The sequence below is a fragment of the Charadrius vociferus genome, unplaced genomic scaffold (genome assembly GCF_000708025.1).
Source record: "Charadrius vociferus isolate BGI_N301 unplaced genomic scaffold, ASM70802v2 scaffold340, whole genome shotgun sequence".
Taxonomy (NCBI): domain Eukaryota; kingdom Metazoa; phylum Chordata; class Aves; order Charadriiformes; family Charadriidae; genus Charadrius; species Charadrius vociferus.
In genome coordinates this window covers 2,541,460-2,565,859 of record NW_009646631.1, presented here as the reverse complement: position 1 = coordinate 2,565,859, position 24,400 = coordinate 2,541,460, and the positions used below count along the sequence as shown (strand labels likewise).

General features: G+C 44.3%; 1 protein-coding gene across 1 annotated transcript; it reads right to left on the bottom strand.

The window, feature by feature from the left end:
• Window positions 1-1,250: 1,250 nt before the first annotated feature.
• PKDCC (protein kinase domain containing, cytoplasmic) lies at window positions 1,251-24,010 on the bottom strand. Its single transcript, XM_009888631.1, has 7 exons — window positions 23,885-24,010; window positions 23,203-23,325; window positions 19,823-20,094; window positions 15,984-16,063; window positions 14,788-14,895; window positions 4,662-4,835; window positions 1,251-1,853 (listed from the first exon to the last, which is right to left on the bottom strand). The coding sequence occupies exons 1-7, from the start codon at window positions 24,008-24,010 to the stop codon at window positions 1,768-1,770; spliced, it is 969 nt and encodes a 322-aa protein (XP_009886933.1). The 3' UTR covers window positions 1,251-1,767.
• Window positions 24,011-24,400: the final 390 nt, after the last annotated feature.

Genomic DNA, 24,400 nt, shown 5'->3' with positions numbered 1-24,400 from the left:
CTGAGCTATTACGGCTGGAAGTTTGATAACTTGTGAGTTACAGCCATTTCAGAATGTCATTTCAGTCAATTGCCAGAAGTCGTTAGGGTATCAGTGACCTCAGAGAAACCGCAACGAGACGAGACCCGCTGCCGACGGTGTCACCATCTCTCCTGTGTAGTCACACAGGCTATGAGCACTTCTGCCTGGCTTCCCTGGCTCTCCTGCCCTCCTTCCCAGACCCTTCTCTGTATAGCCCAGCAAGAAAAACCATCATTTAGCCCGATGAGCAATTCCTTCAGGTTCTGCTGTCATCCTCATCCCTTCCAAATGTTAAAAGACTGGTACTAATGTGACTCAAACTAGAGAAAGAAAGCCTGCTCAAGCCTTGTCTTCTCATGGCCACTTGCTTTGCGACAGGCAACCACGTAGACAAAGCTACCGCGTACCCCCAGAAACACACCCCACGCTGGGAGCCATTGGAACAACCTCAGTTCCTTCCTGAAAAAAATATCCCAGGCTTAAGTTTACACAGAATACATTATGTCTAAGTCTTCATGGGATGTAGGCATTTATTTTCAACACACACCAAAAAAGTCGAGTATGAAAGAAATTGTATTTATCTTTTATTTTTTTTACAAAAATAAACTATTTGAGAAACAAAAGCACATTTTTTTTTTTCCTGACTGTACAAACTACAATACAGTATGACATTGGTCACTTTAGCATTTACTTTATTGCTTTCACTGAAAGCAAATTCTCTAGACACACCATGCCTGTAAAACACATTTTATATAGAATTAAGGCTAGCATTCATTTGACATTATTAAAGTCATTTACTTCATTCACTCTAAGAATTAGCAAGCGGTGCCTTAGAAAACCAAGGATTTGATGACAAAAAATACGGATAACTGCAAGACAGCTATTAAACTCGTCCTGTTCCACCAGCTGGATTGCTTGCCAGTCTGTCAAAGACATGGCTTCCTGAACAATTCAAACTTGATTCAACAAAAGTCTTAAGCACAGGCTTAATTGTAAGCATATGCTTAGGCCTACCGCTATTCAGCAAGGCACTCGGCACTTGGGTAAGTCCCTACCCTTTCAGTGGGACTATTCATATGCTTATGTGATTTGCTAGACCTACAAAATGGCTCTTTTAAATTAAAAATGAAACTTTATGATAACATTGGAAGCAAAAATGAAAATTAGCTACAGTCTTGCAATTCTGAACATAACCAACTCCTTCCTTTTGACAAAGACGCCGGCGTTGCATATTTGATAGCTTTAACACAAATGCTGATTGTCTTCAGTAACATTTGCTATTCAGTTTACAAACTGATACGCTTCAGTTACTCTGTTGTGATTGTACGTGCCCAAATAAATATCAGCGCGGAGGATACAGACTTCCCATAGAAACGATCAACTTTCATCCCTGCGCACACATGCACAGGTCAGAAACATTACACTAACCTTGGTTAGAAAAGCCAGAGCTGCCAGCTGATTTATAACCAAAATTATACCCTAACAGTGTATCATATCTTGTATTTCGCTTTCTGGTTGTTTTGTTGTTTTTTTTAAAAAAATCACATTTTCAAAATGTTGTCTTATTGCACATTCATCCTGGTCATGCAGGTTATTTCTTTAAAGTTTTGTTTAGCACTCTATAGATTAGAATGAGTAATAGTGCAATTATCTCTCCGGCCACAGCCGCCTTATACCTAACAGCTGCCTATATTTATACACAAACAGCTCTTGTCACTCACGCGTCGGACTGAGCCACTTTAGGTGTCAGTCTGTCACCTTCACATATGTTATCTTGTCAGGATCAGGCATGAGATGATTTGAGGCCATCTTGAAGAAGACAAGCTGCCGACCTGCACCGAATAGGAAAAAGGAGTGGAAATTATTTAGAAGTGGTAAGCAAAAGGTTGCAAACTTTAAAATATTGACATTGCATATTCTTCTTCAATCTACACATTCTTTGGGCAACCCGAGAGTGAACTCTTTCTTACCTTTCCCTGGTATAAAACTGAAATGCTTTCATCTACACGGAATGACAATGAATCTCCCCTGCTTTCAGTGTATTTTATGTAATTATGGTCAAGATAACGGCTGCACACAGCTAACATGGTAATTGAAGGAAAGGTCTGAAGATTTTAAAACAAATTTCAAACGACCTTTTAAAACGCTTTTAAAGACTCTCCCACTGATGAAAACAAGCGTGGGTCCAGCGCATTCATGTGATTATACAGGAGCAGTATCGTCTTTACATGCTCAAATCTTTGCAAAACTAATCAGTGCAATCTATGTTAAAGACAACTTTCTCTGAAATAGCTCCTGCTGATCACTTCGTACCTCTGGGTTTTAAACAAGCTGGAACAGGGTTTCCACTCCTCACACAGAAACCACCAACAAGTGGTAACAGCCTGGGCAGCGTAAGGCACCTGCCACACACACCCCAGGGCCAGCGTGGGCTGAATTTGGTGAGGTTTCGCTCAGCGGTATCCATGGGTGCTGCAGCACAGTTCTTGTATCTCCCCACGCTTACCAACCTGGGATCTTACCCACATCCCAGCCTCTCGCTGGGTACCTGCCGTCCCACGGACCCCCCTGTCATTGCCTTTCCTTGGGGCAGAGCCCACAGAGATACTTTCCACACCTATTCAGCCTCTGCCTTCCCTCTCTTTATCTTCAGAAAGAAGACCAAATGCCATTTACTCCCAGCCTGCCTCTCTAGGGGGCTCCCATAACACTATTTTCTTAAAAAGTATCGCACGGCAAATGGGAAGCCTCAACTACTGAGCAAATTTCCATACTCCAGATTTCAGGGAGTCGAGTGCTTAAGCATCAGCAACCACATGGTAAAGGGCATGATAAATAAGACTACAAATACTGCTACTATGTCTCATTTGCTTTTAATATTATAACCTGAGACAGGAGCTGCTCTAAACTTCCTACGCACTTCCCTGTGCCATAATAATTACTTTTTAGTATTTTAATTAACTTCAAAGTCTGATTATAGATGGTCTGTCATGATGACCTAGTAGTGACTGGTTAGTCACAGGCAAGGTTAATATAAATTAGTTTTTTCTGAGTTCCATGGAAGTCGCTGTTCACAACTCTCAGATGTACAAGAAATGCAGAAAGCCATAGCAGTACAATGCCAAAACACGCTGAAACGTATGAACTGCCTAAAGTTTCTACTCGTTTGTGATGCTTTTAGAACTGGGGACCTGCCCTGAGAAATAGGCATATACATAAACCTGGCTTTTGAGGTATATTTATGCTGCTCAGCTAAGCACAACTAAAGCACCCAACAGCATGCAAGGTAAGTTTTGATTTTAAGGTTAAGACATGCTGCGATTGCAGATGTACACGCAGAAAGCTGAGCCTCAGAGCCTCAATAACTTCTCACGCTAAAGTCTATGGCAGAGCAGGGACTTCCATCAGCTGTCCCTCGGTTTGGCTAGCATTAGCCACCCCTCCGCTCAAAGACAGGAGCCAGGGAGCCGACCTGGCCCTGGCAGAAAACAGCAACTGCAGGCAAAAAAACAGCCCTGCGCACATGGAGATGACACACAGAAGAAAACCTCACCCTGACTTCAGCGGAGGTTTCATCTTGGGGGAAGATTACAAAGAAACCACGGACATGGTCCCTTGCACCTTACAGGCACAAACATATCTCTTTTCTTGACCATCCCCAAAGGGTGCAGCGTGCGCAGGGGAACGCTGCAGGACAGGCAGCTCTGCCGGGCACACGGGGAAGGGGCACGGATGGGGATGGGAGCCACCTGCAGCACTCAGCTCTTTGAACCCTTCAGCCACGCCAGAGCTGCAGCTACCGGAGACGTTTAGCAGGGACTTGTAACATTTTTTGTTTCTCAGAGTGCTCTAGAGTTGCCTGAAACAGGCACAGGTCTGGTGCAGAAACAGCGAGCCAGGGCCAATTCTCCGCTTGATGTCAATCAGCACCGACTGCCTGCATTCAGGGGAGCTGCGCAGGGACCACCAGGCCCACAGACCTTTGGGAAAATGTATTTCTCTTTTCATCGAATGCATTCCGTTAGACAAGAAAATGAGTTGTGGTGGCAAATGGGATTTTCCTCTGGAAGTTCTGCTTCTACTTCTACCTGGTCTTAAACCCTCCCTCCTTGCTGTCCTTTAGCCAAAGCCCTACTGCTAGAAGCACGGTGTTCCCACCAGAGGTAGGGCATGTCTGACACCAGCTGGGAAGTCCCAGCTAGACGCACAGGAGAACCTGTTTGGTTTTGTGTCAAACCGCAACAACCATATGGATTGGAAAGATTTATTTAAATCCAGATGTTGGACCATGTCCTGCACATTTAACTGTGGAAACAGGCCATGGGCTTTTGTTGTTGTTTCTGCCGCTGTGTTTTAAAATAAAATTTCAGATCCCGCGGTTTGGAGACCTGTGGTCCATGTGCTGGTAGCCCTCTGGTGCCAGCTCCTCTGAGTCTGTCCGCAGGTTCCCGCTCTGATGACAGCTGGCAAAGAGAAGCCCCACCAAAACCAAAAGTGCCTCGGCTGGAGCTTCAGGAACTATCCCACTTCTAGCTGCTGCTGGTGGCACCCACAGCCCAGCCCAGCACCCTCCCCAAACTTAAAGCAGCCAGAAGACATGATCCAGCTGCTGCTTCTGCTCCGCAGCATCTGTGACCTACCTGTCCACGTCGTCTGGTTAGTTAGGACGAAAGCTTTGCACTGGGAGTAGCTGTCGCAGATCTCAATGGCTTCGTTGACGTCAAACACGGAGAGGAGGCAGCCCTTATGATGGTAAGATGGCCAGCATCTGTAGTTCTCATCGGGAATAAAAGCTTCAGGCACCCGTCTGTACTCTGCAAATAACCAGAGCAAAGCAATCGTTTTGAAAACTCCAGCAAACTGCTTGTTTTTAGCAGGCAAATTTTATTATAGCAGCTTAGGAGCCGGATATATGACGGAAAAGGTGACGGGCTAGACTGTACCAGCCCCGGTTTACTCCCAAACGTGTTTATAGCCCTGCACCTTACTTTCCTTTTCCCTTCCTCCTTTCTTCTTCTCACCTTTTTTTCTCCAGAAAGCGTCTGTAAATAAGTCTGTGCACAAAACCCTTTCCCCTTCCCCACTGCGTAGGCGAGGCTTTGGTTTTATTAGGAGTTTTACAGGAAGAATGTCCCATTGAATAAACAGCATCCACTTGAATGAACTGACTCACTGTCCTACTTCTTAACAGTGAGCGGGATTGTCGGGGTGAGACCCGACCAGGCGTTCCCAGCCCTCCCTCTCCCTCAGAAGAGCATGCTATTTTCCTCCGGCTCCTTTAGACAAGGAAGAAAAGACAGGCTTTTAATTAAGCAAACTTTTTTTGCTCGCTCAGATTAGCACAAAAGGGGAGTCGCTTGATGGGCCCCCGAAGAGGCGGGGGGGAAGGAGCGGGAGCATGTCAGCGTGGTCCTCGCCCAGCGCCTCCGCACTGCCCTGCCGATTACTCCTCTCCCTTGGCTGCCGTTCAGTCTCACTTGCCTTTATGAGCTGCCTCTTGTTCTCTCTTCGCAGCTCCTCTCACTTTCCCAGCCGCTGACGGGGGGTTTCTCTAATGAATGCATCAGCAAATTCAACTAATCATTTATAAACATTTCTATTTAGCCTCCAGACGCACAAATTGACGGTCCTCCCCCCCCCGCCTCACCCCCCCACATCCTATTCAAAAAAAGAAATACATTCTATATTTCTTCTAATTGTATCTATTATGGAAACCAGAGCTGCCGGCCCTGACTCACAGCCTATTCTTAAGTCACTTTGGTTCAGGCATTTTCTGCCTGACGTTGCAGATTCAGCCTGCTAGTATTTCAGACAGCACATTGTACCAACACCACTGAGTCAAAGGCGAGTCCCTCTACTACTCTAAACTGCCAGTATTTCAACTGGGAAAAGAAGTTCACATCCACAAATGCTCATTCACACCACGCGGCCTGAAAGAGTGGGAAACAAATGCAGTAAATGCATTTACTTTGTTTTAAGCCTGGCTCATTAAAAGCATCATAAGAAACATTCACAGAGAAGAAGCAAAATCAGAGCCGATCATGTCTCACTTAAATCAAAAGCAAAAAAGTTGTCATTAATTCAGAAAATGCAGGCTTACACAGACAAAGAAAAAACAACCAAAATAAAAATGCAGTTTTACATTACAAATGGTCACGTCTCCATCAAAAACATATGTATTTCTTCTGCTGAACAGTCACAGCATGAATCAAACTGCTACTGGCTAGATAGGTGAAGTGCCTTTTTTTTTTTTAATTTTCTGTATCAACTGTACAGTGCAACAGCAATAATTGAATTTAACTCAATAATATCCTCTTATGTCTGTATGGTAACTGCTGAGTATTGATTAGTACCTCACAGCCAAGGTCAGTAAAACGATATGTGCAAATGAAACGCAAAAAATCAATTCACCATTTTCGGTGCCATATACAACTCTCTGTGTCAGCGTGCGTGCCACATTGACCAGATACAAAATGTGACTACCCACAACTTTCCTTTGCACCCAACACTGCACTGCGCCAAACCCCACACCACAGAGGATGTTCACAGAAGGATGGCACTGGTTGTAGCGGAAGACGACGAAGCATCTGCTTGATTCTCCGTGCCGGCAAGGACCATGCCCCAGCCCTTCCCGCCGGCGGTCTCAGAGCCTGCTGGGCTCCACGCCAGGGCTGGGAGGGAGCTGCAGCATCCCTCAGCACACCATCAGGGCACTAAGCAGAGCAGCCCTGTATCACGTTGTGTGTTTTCCTCCATGCAAGGCAGGAGCCCATCTGGAAGACCCTTATTTTGAATTATTGTTCAATTTTTAAACTCTTCTGCATGCAGATATGCCTCTTAATACACCTATAGCACTTTCTTTCATCTCAACGCTGTTTCCAGTACAGCCGTCAGGGGTGAGGGTCTCAGCTGACGTAAACAGATTTCAAAAGAGCAGCAGTTATTTACGTGACCTGAGGGTCTGTCAGAGGTAGGAGATCAAGCTCTCCCTTTCCATTGACTTTTCCAAGGGGTCCAAGCCAGGTAAATCATTTGGGCAGCTTAGACACACTAATCAACAGAGTTGGGCCAGCAATGGTGATGGCGAGTTTCCTGGCTTGCGGGTAGCAGCAGAGGATGGAAACCTCCATGTCAGCACTTAGGGTGGTCTCACCACGCAGCAGAGCCCTGTGGCTCTCCCTACTCTCCTTGCCTCTCCCTGCCAACTCCTACACGAGGGATACCACCACCGTCTGCAATGCCTCATGGGAACAGGGTAGCAAAACAGGTACACAGCAGCACGACCCACATGCAAAGAGCATTTTCCTTGGCTGGGAGACGTGCTAGACAGGTGAAAGTGCTAGACAGGTTAAAATACAGCCCCTGGAGACTAAGTGAAAGCACAGAGGCACACGGGCTCCACAAAGGCAGCCTCTGGCAGCTCCCCTGAACTGGCCCAGACTGCTGAATGCCTGCAGTCTGGGGACCTGAGCCTCCTGCCTACGCTGCCTGTGGGGAGGGGAGCAGGATGCAGTGAGGGGGAAAGGCAGGAAGGCAGCCCCTCTCCCCACTGCCACAGCAGGGATGATTGCCCAGGAGTGCCTTTGCCTGGGAGCATCCCGATGGGAAGGCGGCCACGAGGCGCAGAGAGCGGGACACGCGATGGCCCTGCACCCTGGCTCATGCTCCCAAACCAGCCAGGTGCTCCCGTCACCCTGGGAAGCCAACATGGGATCTCCTCTTAAACTATTACAGTCAGAACTGATCAGAAACTCACTGCGACACCAACGAAGCGCTGCTCTGAGGAAACCCCATTTCTCTCCAAAACTCACTTGATCTCGAGCAGAGCAAGGTAGCTGCCTTCCCTGTTTGCACGGCAAAGGCAAATATCCCAGGAATCTCTTGTTTACACAGCGACAAATTAGGGAGCTGACCCCTTAGCCCTTATTTGTACGAATTGTAGAGACACGCACTCCTCTCACACGAACGAGAAGGGCGCTCCTGAAGGATGCCCCTCCATTGAGACGTACCCCAGCAATGCGAGACGCCTCCTGCTCGTTCTTGCCCTCCATTAGCCCCAGCCAGCAGGACAGCTGGGCTTCCCCCGCACCTTTAAATGATCACCCTGGTCACTACAGTGCAGTTACTTGCTCAATTAAGCAATACTCCACTGGTTTAGAGACAGCTCCAGCTCAGGTTTTTGTCCTGCCAAGACCTGAAACTTGCGTAAATGGAGTCCGTGGAATTTGAAGGCTCACGGCAGTAAATCACATCATAAAAAGGTCAAAGTTCTGGTCGATTTCCAGACTAATGGTGTTTAAAACCAATAAATACTTGCCTAATACTATAAATGCAGCCATAAATTTACACTTTTGCATACATACACATAGCTTGACACAGAGTACATAAAGTCTATCAAGGTAATGGCAAGGAATAGATCAGAGAAATACAAGACACTCCTACTGGTATCACAACGGAAAAAGGAATCCTTTTCTTCATCTATCGATTTTGTGAGGATTGAAGCGAATAAATGTAATGCAGTAAGCCTGATCTTGATGTCACTTATGACAGATTTACTCCAGCTTAGCATATGGGAGCTGATTTGCTGCTCACAGTTACACAAATAAATCCCACCAGGAACCATCTGTCCTGCCCTGTAAACGTTTTGGAACTTCAAAGTATCTTGCTATGCTGAATCTGGGCAATCCTCAAAAGTTTTGGTTTGCGATATTTTTAATAGTTTGAAAATATTTTTACAAGTTTGCTCTGGTCAATCAAAACACACTGTTTCTATCAGGCCAAAATCTTCTTAAAAGTTTCTTTACAGTGCTAGCCAGCCCCCACAACAGCCACAGCCATTTCCCAAACGAGCACCTTCTTGTGACAGGTAAGAGAGGCATCTTTAAAAGCCACGTGCAGCATCACTGACTGGTGCAAGAGCTATAAAAGAAAGCCAGTGCTTTAAAATCTTATTCTATTTTTTTTCCATCAAAAATCACCTGCATTGTCGCAAAGCCGACTACAATCTATAAACACACTAATTTTCACTGTACTAGACTGAATCATATAAATAACTCCACAAGTATATAATAAAGTATGTGAAACCGCCTGTGGTTTCCCCCTTTTAGCTTGTTTGAATCACCCTAAATCTGACTTTAATCAGTCCTAATGACCGTTTATTTCAGCCCCAGCAGCCAGATTGCATTTTTACTACCAAGTATACAGCTACTCATTGGAAATTTGCCCAGTTCTCTTTTCTAGTTATCACCTGCCAATACACTATTGGTTAATGACACATAGGCAGTAACGGTCATCCTTGGGAGAGAAATCATGTTACTCCTTTTCTTCCACTCTCGAGAGGAGCACTGGCAGTCGATTTTGGATTTGCTTTTAATTGTTTTGCTTACAAGTAAGCAGAAAGAACCTGATCTTGCCAATCTCAGCCAAAAGCGGTATTGAGCGCTGTTTTGCTCTACAAACAGTCCCCACCAGTTCCCAGGGAACTTAAGGAGAAGAGAATCGGATCCCAAATAGACAATAATACACTTATGTTTTTAGTATGCTTCATTTTATGCTGAAATTTTCCTCATGCTTCAATGCCTCCCATTTAAACATGCTTCTGACAACAAGCCTCGCAAAGCTGTATGTGCAGTTGCGCTACAGCAAGCTATTTTTTGGAATATCTAGAAAACAACACGCTAGGCGTATCCCGCATGCCTCTGCTTTCAATCATTTCTGACGAATCCCAACTGTTTGGAAGGACAGACAGGCCTGGCAGGACAGGGCTTTGCCGTCAGACCGGCAGATAGCCCCGCTCCTCTGGTGAGTATTTCCGTCCTTTGGCTGTTTCCCGCGCGCAGGCGGGAAGCGAAGGAAGGCTCGCCTCTTTTTATATGCTTCTATTGTGCTTACAGTAGAGCCATATTTAAATCGGTATGCAGGCTGTCACCGAAACACAAATAAATACGGAGAAGAACGACATGTTCCCTTACATTTTATTCCCGTTAACATGACACAGCTGCAGCGGTTTCCCTGCCTCGTGCCCCACGTCCCAGGGCCGCTCACCGGGCTGCGGAGCCGCTCTGCACCCACGGCCACCTCTGCGGCTCACACCTACCTACTGACGGCAACTAGCCCCAACTAGTGCCACAGATGCTTGTAAGCCGCATCTGGCTCATAAAAACAATGATGCTGATGATGGACGAGCCAAAAGGTGTCTAGGGACACGTGTGCGGCGTATTTAAGCTCAAAGACAGATGCCTACGGGATTTGTAAAAGATACTCGGTGACTTCTTTAGTGTTCTTGAAAGGAGCTGAGGACCTAACCCATCAGTTTTGCTGTACACTGCTGCCAAGTTGGACCTAGAGAAGTTCAGCGACAGCAGAACACGTTGCTCAGTGAACAGGGCGCACGGCTTGCGCAGCGCTGGAGATACGCGTGAGCAACAACTAACCAATACAGCCCCACTGCATTTCCAGTGCCGTGCAAAGGAACCTGCTCCGGTATTCCCGTCTGCGCTGGGGTCGCCCGGCTGCTGACGCGAAAGTCCTCTGTGCCTTTCCCCCTCAGCTGGCCACGCAGCGGCCTTGATGTCCCTGGGAAAGAAACACCGAAGGCACCAGTGCCAGATAAAGCAGGAATCTGGGCTGCACTACGTTCCCGGCTGAGCCTTCAAGCGCCTCCAGCAGCACACGCTTTGCCACAGGGAATCCAAACTGCCTCAAACAATATTCCAGCAACCTTGCAAAAATTTCTCTCTCACAGATACACATGTGCACAAACATACACACACACACACACACACGCATGCATGCACGCACACCCACCTCGACTTCAGTAATTCTTGGGTGGATTTACAATTTCCTAAGCAGGTTGCTATAGTGACCCTGCAGAATATTTTTTCAAAACACTGTTGTACTGTAAATGTTTACATACAGCGTAATCCTGCCAAATTGTCTTAAGACAAAGGAAAACATGAAGTGTCTTTGCTTTATGTCCAGCCTTCCAGCTTTTTCAGCATTGAGAATGTACTTTCAACTAACAGCAGCAGCTAATTACGCCTTTCTGTGGGCTTGCACACCCCCAGGCCTAATAATGGGTCATCTATTAGCTTTAATGAATAACAAAGCTATTGGATTTACTAGCGTTAGCTGATTTCACGCATTTCTGAGTAAATTCTGAGTTAACCAAAGGGCTGGGGCTTAGCTCAAGGGCCAGACACCCAGTTGGTACAAATCAGTACGTAATAAAAATGTTGATACTGGGGCAGGACTTTACTGATGAGCATCAGTAGGTTTTTTATAGTCTTCTTAATCTGGATAATTAATGGAACGATTTAATCATTTTTAGATAACATGTGCCAGAAGAAATACATGGTTCCTGTTTTAATTCACATTTTTCTGGATTCCAGCAAGAGAGACCAACAGTCAATGGAATATAAAAGTATTTGTTCATGGTGTTGTTTTAAACGCTGTAATGTTCCTATATCAACATTAACAGTAGTGTGATTTATGATTACAGAACACATACGTAGCTATCGAATGTCTCCCACGCCTCTACTTTGTTTCTAAGATACTAAAGCAAAGTCCAGAGCATAATATAATTTACAACACTATAAAATCTTTTACAACTGAAGCACAGTGAAAGCTTAATATCCAAGACCTTCTGTAATATGACTATGTCATCTTGTTAAACTTTATTTATGGGAACACTTGGGTTGACGAGAACTTTCTTCGTGTCACTTCCCTACTGATTATCAATATCACCTTTCTCACTTCATGGTGTTCATAGGAAGAGGTCTTCCTTTCAAAAACATAGGTTCAGATAGATAACAGACTGTGTCCTCAAAGTTTATGTTTTAGTTACGGCCTTAGATCACTTGCCCAAGATCATGATCTCTTCTTTTCTAGTAAGAATTTACAGCGCTCTATCCAAGACAACGGGTAATTCAAAGCATTTAGACCTAAGACAAGTTCTGAAGCACCATTTCCTCAACCTTGTGTGGTTTCTTTTCCCAAAAAAGAAAACAAAACAAAACCTTGCAATTCTTGGATCTGAATTCTCCTCTAGTCCCCTTTTAGGATTTCAAAATAGATCACACCCCAGAAAGGCCTTATTTTGTCACAACCCTTTAAATGCCAGAGGAGACTGGCATTGTTAATTCTTGTCATTTCTACTGCTTGAGAGAGCAAACATCCTGGAAGACAGGTCACCTTGTGAGATTTCCATCATCTGGAGCAAAATCGATGCAAACTTGTGCCTGGCCAATCTTGGCACACTGGCGTACAAATACAAAGCTCTGATTAGCTCCTGTCTGGCCTGAGAACCACACCATCATCTCTAGTTTTATCTTAACCTAGCACTGGGCTGGAAAACACTCTCCTTGAACTTTCATTATGCTGTAGAGCAAAGCAGAAAAGGTTTTAAAAAAAATCCACAATCACCTTAATTTTTTTTATTTTTTTTTTTTTGCTTTCAGAGAGAAACATAGTGTCCTCCTAGACCCCAAACAGGGCCAAAGCACCATCTCAGCTGACAGCTTGGGAAAGTGTCACAGTTGTCCCTTTTCACACCTGTCTCTCCCTCCACTGCCCATCGGGAGTTACACAAATTATCTGATCTGCTCAGCTGTTCAGCCCTGGTTTCGGCAGTCAGGACCCCAGTTCAGCTGGGAATGTCCTGCCAGCGGGAAGAGGTTGCACACTCAGACACCAGTCCTTTCCAGCACCACTGTCACCTTCTCCTGCAACTTCACCATGCTGTAGAAGAACTGCTTATTCCATAATCTGAATAATTTCTAATTAGTAATCTCTAATTCCATAATCTCTGGACTGAGAATATTGAAAATTAATTCTAGCATGGTACTCCCAGTCATATACTGGTTGAGGAAGGAATGTGTTCAGATTAAAAGTGATACAAATGAGTAGGTAGGCGTATTTTCACCCTCACAATATAACTTCTTCATGCTTTTCTGGCAAGGAAAGGGAGCCTTAAAATAGAAATAAATTACAACCCCTTTTCTGTTTGGTTAAAGTAGCCTTAGAACAAACAAGAAACAGGCCTGCACATCTTAAAGGCATGGCAGCTGAGTCTGAAAACACATCCCATCTAAGTGTAATTTCCACTAAGATATCTGATTCCTCAGGCTTGCCATTGGTAGAGAACATTTTTCTATCAAGGAATTCAATATTACGCTCACAGTCTTTACAATGTAGACTGGCCAAACATGTTACACAAAGCATCTATAGATTTTCAACATCTTTGCTCCTGCGGTAGAGTGCCTAAGTCCATGAGCCGTGTCCTACAAATAAAAAGAGCTCCTTGGACAGAAGGGCGTTACTAACCATGAACACGGGTAGCAGATTCTGCGTTATATTATCCAGGACTCTACGGAATTAAACTAACACAAAAATGTGTAATTATTACAGTAGCCAAATATACATGGAGCTCTGCTCCATATTTGTAGAAACCTGCACGGTTACATTTACTAGCGCTGTCCTAAGCTTCGCTCCCTGAGATTCTTTATAAACATGACAGCCCTCTAAAATTCAAAACTTCATCTTGTCCTGATATGGCAGTTAAATCTGGAATCAACCAGCATCACAGAAAAACTTCAGCCCTCCTGGCACTTCTTCAACAAAGGACGTGTTTGTACTATTGATTGTGCTGCTGAAAATAATTTTGCTGTGTTGACAGGCATCACTCAGCACAGATTCTGATGAAAAGCTGAAAATTAGAAAGTTAAATGAACACCTGCAACAATTTTCCTGCCAATTTTACAACAAAATAAATATTGAATTATTCTGATAAGTGGGTCAAATTCATCCCTGGTGTCATGGCCCTTTGAGGTTAACAGCGCTACGACAGGAATGAATTTGGCTCCTGTGTCTCTTTCACAGAGCAAATGCTTCACTGAACTTTTCAAACCCCCTGTGCCAACATTCATCTTCATTTAGAACCCATCTTTCCCTCTTTACTGAGCTTTTGCAGCAAAGCCATAATTTTCCTATCAACTTGCAGTCAATTATGTTGACAGTTTGACATGAATATTGTACGTACACAAAAATAATTTGCAAAACAGCTTTTTCAATTGTTAGACTTAACAGTCATTTCCATCATACATAATCTTCTTTGACATGTATAATTCCACAAGCTATCCATCCGGGAAGAATACGCATCCCCCTGTACCATAGCTGTTTGAATAGCATTTTACATACCTGTGGTGCTGTAGAGATTTTATGAAAAAACTACTATTATGCAGCTTCATTTCCATCCTGTCCTTTTTTTTTTTTTTCTTTTTTATTGCATTGCTGGCAGACAGCTGAGGGACACCTTATTTTTCTCTTGCAAAGCAAGCAAAAATGTTATTTTTTCAATCTACAAGTGCTTACAAAGCAAGAAGTTCCTGTAAGTCCCAGTAACTCCACAGAGGGTTACAGCATCTTCATGAGATTCCCCCCAATTCATGTTTGGGCAGGTTCTGGTACTCCAACAGCAGAGAAGTGTGTGGATGCAATGAAAAAACATTTTCCATAGGTCTGCCATGGAGAGCAACGCTCCGCTGGATTTCCTTATCCCCATTACAGCCTGCTCACACCTACGGACGTGCAGCTACCTCTTTTAGGGGAAGGGCTTCAGAAGGCATCCAGGAAGCACAAAGCAGACAACAGATTACCATGTGCATGATTTCAAGGGCCATTGAGCCCCATTTTCTGCACATGTGCCCTTTCAAACCTCAAAATAAGGACAAAGTCTCTGATTTTAAATTTCAAGAAAGACCACCTTACCAGCTTTCGGCATCCGGGTCGTATTCTGTAGGTACTCTCCACTCTTATATAGATTCAAAACTCTCTCTAGCTGAGCAGCCGTCTCATCTATTCCCCAGTGAAGTTCTCCTTTACAAGCACAGAAAAAGAATGAGTTAGATGAGGAGCAACCTGCACAGGACAAAACAAGGCTGCATTTGGATAAAACCCTAAGCATCAGAGCCCAACCGTGCCCTGCTCTGTGGCGGCGTTGTGATGTGGACGTGAAATCCCTGAGTTACTGCAAAATGGGGTTTCCAACCTGACACGTGCTGGACATGCCAAAGGCTGGCTCGTCCAGCTGGGAACGCCAGGCCTGCGGGCAGAAAACACTACTGCGGTGAGCTCCCCACAAGCGACGAACTTCAGCCAATATAGGGAACTCCAAAGGCTTTGCTTGTTAATTAGCTATAGCCCAGCATCGTTACCTTCCCCATTGAATGCACACAGTACAAGGTATAAAACCCCTGGAACAATGCACCGAAAACCCTGAAATCAGATTTACCGGCACATGCAACTCATCTTGTCCCAAAGGCGCTACCTTGGTAATTAGTAAAGATTAGGAAGAAATTCTTTACTGTGAGGGTGGTGAGGCACTGGAACAAATTGCCCAGAAAAGTTTGCGGATGCCCCATCCCTGGAGGTGTTCAAGGCCAGGCTGGATGGGGCTTTGAGCAACCTCGTCTAGTGGAAAGTGTCCCTGCCCATGGCAGGGGGGGTGGAACTCAATGATCTTTAAGGTCCCTTCCAACCTAAACCATTCTATAATTCTACAGTCTTTGGTAACGTCACTTGCCTCTGACTTCTGAGGTATAAAAGCACCACTGCTACCATTGGCAATGAGGAAGTACCCTGGTTTTATCACTAAAATTCCCATTGCCAGAAACAGAAGTACCTCCAGATCCCTCAAGGAATTGCATTCTGACACAGTTCACCACAGTGCTGAGGTGTCAGAAGGAAGTAAATACCTCTGTGAAGCCTACATAAAATCTCAAAATGGGATTTCTCTGGTATATGGGGCCATTCTTGCCTTCTCTGTATGGGGGAAATTTTATCCTGGATAGAAAAACAATCTGGTTCTATTGCAGTGAACATAAAAATTGCATCCCCCACATCCCAAATGTGATAGTCACACTGAAAAAGGACATACTTGGCATTACCATGTTTACTGCAATTACCTGTTGCATTGACTATCTTATCCAGTAATGGTCTCAGTGAGGATGGAGCACTGTGTGGAAGAAGATACGTAAAAAAAAACCTGCAACGGAAAAGTAACCCATATTGAAAAATATATAAAAAAAAAAAAAGAGTTTACAAATGTCTGGTAACTACTGAACAACATAAGGAATAAAATTCTTATTGCTTATAAGCCACTGACCTATTCAGGAAATATTATTATATTCTATAGTGTAATAAATATATAGCTGAGACCATTCACGCAGCGGTCTGGCATACCTAGACCATGCTGTTATATACAATGCTGCCTTGTAACCACGTGTAAATGTTCCATTAATACAGAAATTTGCTATGAAGCCCTGTGGATTGTGATGATTTGCAAAGCTGTCTCTATTTTAACAAACTAAACGGACACCATCAACCCCAGAAGTCTTGAGGTTTTTTTCAAACCTTGAAAGTGCATAAATCAAGTTTCTGCTCATTTCAAATAACTGACTATTATTTTCTTTTCTACAGTTTTCTTAGAATTTCAAATGAATTGCAAGGAGAAAGCCTTCTTCTATTGTTTTAATGCCGCTGCAATTCAGAATGTCTTCTCTGTTCTCATCATTTATCTAAATTCAAGATGTGTTCATGTAGATATTCATTGATGGATGTATATTCTGCATTTTAACATTTTTAATTACAAAAGAAAAAAAATATGCCTTTACCATCACTTGAAGTACACTTAATTTTCACATTGCTCTTTAAATTTCTATTACTTTGCCAATATTACTACCCATTGCAAACTCAGTGTCATAACAACCTAAGATAGAGATGGACAGTTCAGGATCTGACAATATAAACAGAACCATCAGACATAAATATTAGGCAACATGCAGAATAGGAACACAATTGGGAAATTGACCTGCTTTACATCTAACCTGCAAAGTAGATGTTTTTTCATATACAGAGACCACATTGTCAAACAGAAACCTCCAGGGACTCATGCTCAGGAGGGAGACTTCTTACATAAGCACAAATTAAAAAAAATAAGTTACCAACAGCAAAAATTTATCATAGACACAGGTATTATTGAACTGACACATTCCACTTACACAACAAATATTCCCTTGAGATTTTAACTCCCTTTTTCATATCTTATAAATATTATTTATAATAATATAAAAATATAATGAATAATATAACTGTTATTTTTGTATTAGTCATCTATTTAAATGTATTTATTAAATGGGATTATCCCCAGGTAGGTTTTCTTAGTGATGGGTATGAAACAGCCAATATAAATACATATAGAAATCTAAAGAGCAGTATAACATTTGTAATGAATAATTTGTCTGGTAAATTTTACCTCACTTGTTTTGTTTAGAGATTATCCATAAGCAGAGTCTGACTGATCACGAGTAGTTCTTTGCAAAAATTCAGTAGTTGTCATTTACTTTGCTAACCGCTGGACTCGCGTGAGTCACGGAGGTTATTGTTTTTCCATGCCTATATAAATATACGACTTGTTCTAACGCAAACACCCACACGTGAAATTCTGACATGTAGAGACACTGGCACAACTTAATTGCAGGAACATTTGTTATTCATCGATTCCAGGGCCAGTGGCATCCCTTGTGATCTGCATAACACAGATTGTCAGATCCTTTTACATTTGTTCCTACAGCCTTTTTTTCCCCCTTCTTTTTTCTTTTTGAGAACGATCTGATCTTAATTTGAGAATTGTCAGTGATGGAGAATTCATTTGAGCCATTGGTTAATAATTCAAAATATTATTTATCCTTACTTTCAAAACTGTCCAGTGCTTTGAAAATTGTTCCTCCAAACATTTGGAGGAAACCCCATAGAGACACATTTGTGACAGAAGGTAACCATCTGAAAAACAAGATGGGACAGTTCTTGCATAGTCGAGTTTCTTCCAAAATGTTTTCTCTCCTTTAATTATTTACCTCATAAAGAAACCAGCTAGATAGGCTAATTACACTCCCAAGGCTAGGGCCTGCTATATTTTCAAATTACAAGGGGTTTATGCGCTGTTTGACATATTGCTGCTTTTGACTTCTACCTGACAGCACCAGCAACCCTTTCCTAAGGGCAATCTCTAACCCTACAGCGGCAGAGCGCATCCATGAAAATATGAAATTAGCCTATACCTAATGACCTGAAGATTTAGCCTTCTAAGACAAGCGCAGAGTCTGTTGCTAACGCCTTTGTGTAGGCGGGCGCAGCCTACATAGCGTGGATCTGCTGTTGAACAAAAACCCACCGTCTCTACCAAATTAAGCAAAAGCAGGGGCTGGAAACACTGGGGCACCGCGTGTGTGTGTGTTACACGCCGGTGTGCGGTTCAAAGGCAATATTAAGAATTGTAATAGAAAAAGACTGCTTCCTTCAGCGAGACCAGCAACCTGCCGCAAGCCCACCACACCGCAGACGTGTCCCCGCTTACGACCGAGATGGACGGGTGCCTACTGAAGGTTTCTTAGCCAGACCAGTAAAACGGTCTTAACCAAAAGCTAGCAAGCTAAGCAAGATCTTGAAGCCAAGCAAATGGAAGCGGAAAATTTTGCAGGACACACCGAAAACTGCGCTGCACAACTGCAGATGGCTGTCATGTGGTGCAGCCCACTTCAGTGTGGTCAGCTAATGCAACACATATGCTGGTGAGCGCCCTGGGACCACAGCAGAAGACTCTCTTCGGAGCAGCGTCTCCTCGCTGTGGTCTGGCAGGCAGTGAATGGCATGATACTTGAAAGGGAAGTCTGAGAAATGAGCACACCATTACAGCGTTGCTTTGAGATCCTCCTATCTGCAACAGAGAAGGTGGCTGCCTGCCCCAGCAGCGCCCGTCAGCCGAAGCAGTGGCGGCAGGAGCGCGGCACTGAGCATCGCCTACCGGCTCCCTGGAAAGCAACAACATGGCCCCCCCAGCATCCCGGACCAGCCCTCCATGGGGAGCGATGGCAGATGGGGGAGAGCCGAGACCACAAACACAATGCCGTCACTCAGAAAGACTCCCGCTGTAAATGCGGAGAAACCTTTAAAATCAAATTTGGAAGACGTACGTGTTGGCTGAACGCTTTCTTCAGCGTGGCCAACTGGCCTGGCATGGCCGGTCACCTACGCATCCCCCATCACAGGCACGGTGCAGAGTGGGAGCAGCACCAGGAGGCAGTCCACCAGTGCCTGCCCACGCAGAGACCAGGGACTGGGGCAGGAGAGGGGTGAAAAGGAGCACCCCTGGCTTTCACAGGTTTGGCATTAGGCCCCAGATGGTCAGTGCCTGAGGGTGCTCTTTGGGGTGCCACGGCTGCACTGGGGACTGTTACCGCCCTTCCATGGCAGGCTCCAGTGCAGCAGGGAGCTCCGAGATGGAGCCCAGGAGAAGAGCTGAGCTCTAACTCTGCCTCTGCCCTTTCCTCAGCCACTGGTGGAAAGAGCGTGATGACCCCTCTCAACTCACACCGAAGAAGAGCTGCCCGAATGGCCTCAGCACAGAGCAACGGGCCCCCACCTCCACAGGCACCTTTGTTTCACTCCTATGAAAATCTCTACTTGGGTGAAGAATTCAGTGGAATGGAACCAACACAAAATTAGACTACAAGTAGTGAATCACACTCAAAGCATGCAAAACATTTCCAAAGTTGTAAATGCTACGTGTTGGTTTTTTGGTGGTTTTTTTTTTTTTTTTTCACAAACAAAACAATTATTCATGGTTTCACTTACTCTTGGGTAATGGTTCTGAGACAATACGTACCCATCGATGTGAATAACTATAAAGGATGCTGGAGACTTTTTGCTCGCTCTTAATTCTCTTTCACCTTATTTGATCACATACCTGTAGGCGTTGTAGAGATTCCTCTTCTCGTTCATACTCTCACACCGTCCCTCAACCGAACAGGGCAGGGTGAAGTTCCTGGCGGGGAATTCCATGAAGCAGTCGCTGTTGCTGGTGCAAGAGCTCTCCTCGATGCTGGCATCATCCAGATCCGTCACCTTCAGTTCCCCATCCACGATCACAAACTGCCGAGGGCGAAAATCCAGTAATGTCACAGAGCCCAGAGGAGAGTGAGCCAAATAATGCAGAAGCCGAACTAAGCTGAGACATATCTGGAATGCAAAAACGTGGGTACCTTGCGTTATTTTCTCAGTACAAAGTATATAAAGGAAACCACTTCAGCTGAAGATATGTTCATAAACATATGACTTAATATAAGCGTTATAACTTATCCTCAGAACTGAATCCTGCAACTAAGGTATTTTTCATAGGATTAACATAGTTGATTGTAAAACCCTTAGAGACTTGAAACAAAAATAAGCTTCTTTACCAGTGCTTTCCCACACTATTCTTGAAGCAGGGCTCATTGTTGCTATTCTTACTTTTATTAGAAATAAAAGCATTAACTTTTAATAACACATTACGCACAGGCCTTGACCACGCAGCCTGATGCTGCTCTTTTACAAACCCCAGGTCTGGAAGTTTTGCCCAGACTGCCCCACGCCTGCGCCTGGAGCTCCAACTGCAGACGGCGTCTGTGTTGCCTCCATGCTGATCCTGCCTTCTGACTGCTTTTATATTTTTTTTTTTCCACTGGTTCCTCTTATGTTTGCCTTTTTCCAGGGGAGAAGGAAGCAAATTCCCAGAAAGAGGAGCTCTACAGCTCCTCCATAGCTCTTCATTGTGCCTCAGGATAAACGTACATGTCCATCTACCTTGGTGGACCCTCACGTGGTCTTTGAAGTTGGGGTGAGAGCTCTGTGCTGACGCTGCGCTTTTCAACTGCAGGTTAGAAACTTGAGCAAATATTACTACACAGCAAACTCGATGAATGTTGAACTCGGCCCCCTTACCAAAGTACTGTTTTCAATTCTTGCATTCCTTTAGAGTCCACTATGTAACCTATTAATGTAAAAGTAGCATTAATATGAACACAGTTAAATACTGGAATTTTTATTCTATGTATTAAATTAATAACAGGTCTTATTCAGTCTAGCAAGCTTTTTATTGTTTACATAGAATCTTTGTTTTCAGTTAAAATACACTGTTAAGGCCACGTGCGTTGAAGTAGTCAAATCCAAATTGAATCCTGGGGCATAAATGGTATACTCAGGGGAGCACCTAAATGTGTCCTTCCTAAGAAAGCTGAGCATGGCTGAAGTTATCCCTCACAGACCCTTCGCCTGTGGGACATTAGGACTACTGTACACTTCTATAATCATTTCCCTGCTTGACCAGACTAGAGAATTTTTATCCTACTTATGGGATACCACAGTTCACAGGGAGATGCCTGCAGGCGTAGATGAACCCAGGCCTGGTTATGGGGTGCCAGACCTGATCTCTCTTTCCTTCCTCTGGAGGGACACAGGACTTGTGTATGTACCATCCTGAAATACGCTGTATATAAAAGGCACGTCCAGCCCAAAATAACCTACAACACATATTTTCAGTCGCCATCGAACCCAGAATTTACCTTGAATAAAAACACAGGTTGTCATCTGACATTATTGCCTTTTCCTCAAACGCCAAAAAGCCCCTGCTCCCGCACCGGGAACCTCTGTGACCAACCCCGACGGGACACTGCCCTGTGTACCTGCTGCCAGGCTAGCTCCACAAAGTCCCCCGTACAACAAGCTTTAAGCACACAGATGAGGGCTTCACCCTGTATCACGCAGCTCTGCTGAGTGCAGAGGCGTGGATCTGGGCAGCAAACTTACTGCCGAGTCCTTCAACACAAGGATATTATTATTTGTAGGAATAAAGTCCAATATTTATGTGGCCATTTGCAGGACTGGACCGCAAATAAGTGTCATGCATCAAGAAGACATGATTTCACTTCCTCCTTCTTCTCCGCGTTAGCTGCACCCTAGACAAGCTAATGTGCATGACACTAAGACGCCATTACAGCGGTCACAGGAATTTCTCATCTGCTATTCCACCTCTGTGAATCAGCTCAGCTCAGCACCTTCATCTAGTTCTTCTTCATCTCCCCTTTGCAATTGCTCACTCAGAAATATCCGTGCTGGGAGGAAACTCTCCTCTCTCCTGTTTATTACCCATAATCTAACACATCTCTTGGTTATTTACTTTGTACACAGTTGCCGACACAGTCCATTATGTGCATTCCCTGGATGAGATGGTCCCGTACTTTAGGAGCTGCGACGAGCACCTCTACTGCTTATCAAGAGCGTACTTCTTTCAGGACAAGTGAGCTGAAGGTTGGTGCAGGGAACACACTTGCTCCATGTCTACGAGTAAAATAAACTCCTCCAGGGAACATTCCTGGGCACAGAAACTTAATCCCACACACACGCTTGCTCGCACGGTCTCTGGCCCAGGTCTGATGGGGACCAAGGGTGCTCTCCCGCGCCGTCCCCAGGCACAACACAGAAGGCAGCACAGCCCAGGGACAGTTTCTGACCGGCACCCTGCGTGCAGCCACCCGCCCCTCAGAGAGCACCAGAATTCAATAGTACAGACGTGGGCTGCACCTTGCTGGTTTGTCTCCGAAATCAGTCGGGCGCACTTTTAATTTTCCGGTACAGATGTAGCCATGCAATCCACAGCAGTTTAGAAGAAGACTGCTGCTGCCTCGCAATGTCTTAGGGAGTGAGTTGACCTCAGCCGATGACACATCCCAATACACACTGAGCAAGACAGCGCTGTCTTGATCAAAGCATTGCTGCAGTCTGGCTTCATTTTGGACAAATTAAGTGTGACCTTCGTGCTCCTGGTAAATTGCCAACGCAGTGGACAACCCAGGTTTGAGATTTGTGTACATTTATTTCACTCTTCCCCCAGTAAAAGATGAACAGAGCAGGAAGCAGTAGAAAACAATTCTAAAACCAACCTATGATAAGGATCAGCAGAGAAATGTAACATCCTTCTATTGTTTAAATCCCAGTTGCAGAGCACAACGCTCAATGCCAAAAATCCCAAGCCTTGAGCTTTTACCAAGTAAGAAATGTTTGAAGATATCATGTAAAAAGCATAAAACTGGCTACAATTAGATAACATCGACAGACAAAATAGCACAATATCTTAAACACTGCAGAAAGGGAGTGCTTAATATTGTTTCTAAACAAAGATGTAATCATATGCAACGCAAACATTTAATAAACGTGAATTTCACTGCATAGTACATAACCCCTGCTTCCTGCTTGATGTTATTTTGTGTTCATCGCTCTCTTAAAAGTCCTTTTAAAACAGTTGTTACTCACTCGAAATCTGTCTTCCCAGGAAGTCTGTAAAAGCTGAATCATCTCTAAAGGCGAGCCCAGTTCAGTGATGGTCGTCAGTGTGTCTGGGATGTCATTGCTGTCTTGGTAGCAATAGCCATAAAGCTGAAAAAAATCAAACCAGGCAATATCAGTGTAATGTATCTCGGCACATTTTTACATTTCTACCTGGATGAGGCACAAAGTAAGTGCTCTGAGCTCTACATGCTGTATTGCCTTGAAGTCGTCCCCACAACAGCTTTTGGGTCCTTTCATTTGAGGACCACTCCCTTGAAACTCCCCAGTTAGCAAACAGAGTCTCTTGTAGGCATCATGCAGCGCAAGGCCAGTGAAGTGCCCCCTGCATACCCCTCTGTACAGGATCTTATCTCAATTAATGTTTAAGAAAATCAAAAATCAAAATATCCATGAAGGCAGAAACAGAATTCTATGTGAGGAAAATTAGTTTAGCCTGTGCAATACCTGGCTAAATAAGACTGATTTTCTGCTTAAAAGACATCACAAAATAGCTTTTAATGACACTTCCCACAGGACTACTGTTTGTGCATTGACTGGCAATGTGTATTACAATGACACAGTAGCTTGAAAAGCAATTGAAATGCCAAAACTTATCTTTTTCCAGCCAGACATTGCCTCTTGCTACACTTGATGGACTTTCGCGTACAGTATCGTTAAAGAAGGACAAATATTCCAAAACATTATCTGCCAGTAGCTTCTTCAATTTAAAAGCATTTAAATGGCAATTTCGGCTATGCTCCAGCTCCTTCTCGTATTTGCTTTCCAAGGACATTTGAATGATTAATTTTCACTTGCACAAATAATTGCACAAGAAGAATATTTAAAGACTGTGGAGAAGCGATGTCTTGCTTTATATGGAGTGGGACAATGCCTGACAGGGCTGGGGGACAGGCTTTTACAAACTCCCTGCCAAGCCCTGGCAGAAAGGCAGCTAAATGAGCCTGATAAGGATCTGATTGCAACTTTCCTGCCAGAACAGCATGCACATGAAATAAAATTAAATGTAATCTCTGCCCCCAGTCAAATAAACCATACAGTAAAAGGGTCTGTGTGAAAACGCAGCACTAAAAAAAAATGCCCTGCTGCTATTCCTCTACTGCCTTGCCCTGAGTTATCTGACTTTTTTAAGAAAGCTCAGGGAAGACGATGAGGGTGCCCTCTG

Excerpts from the sequence above, each read along its gene's own strand:
- PKDCC (XM_009888631.1), bottom strand. The coding sequence starts at position 24,010 with ATGTCCTTGGAAAGCAAATACGAGAAGGAGCTGGAGCATAGCCGAAAT. Across the intron at positions 14,896-15,983 it reads TAAGATAGTCAATGCAACAG|GAGAACTTCACTGGGGAATA; the intron begins GTAATTGCAGTA and ends GTGCTTGTAAAG. Across the intron at positions 4,836-14,787 it reads GACCCGGATGCCGAAAGCTG|AGTACAGACGGGTGCCTGAA; the intron begins GTAAGGTGGTCT and ends GGTTATTTGCAG.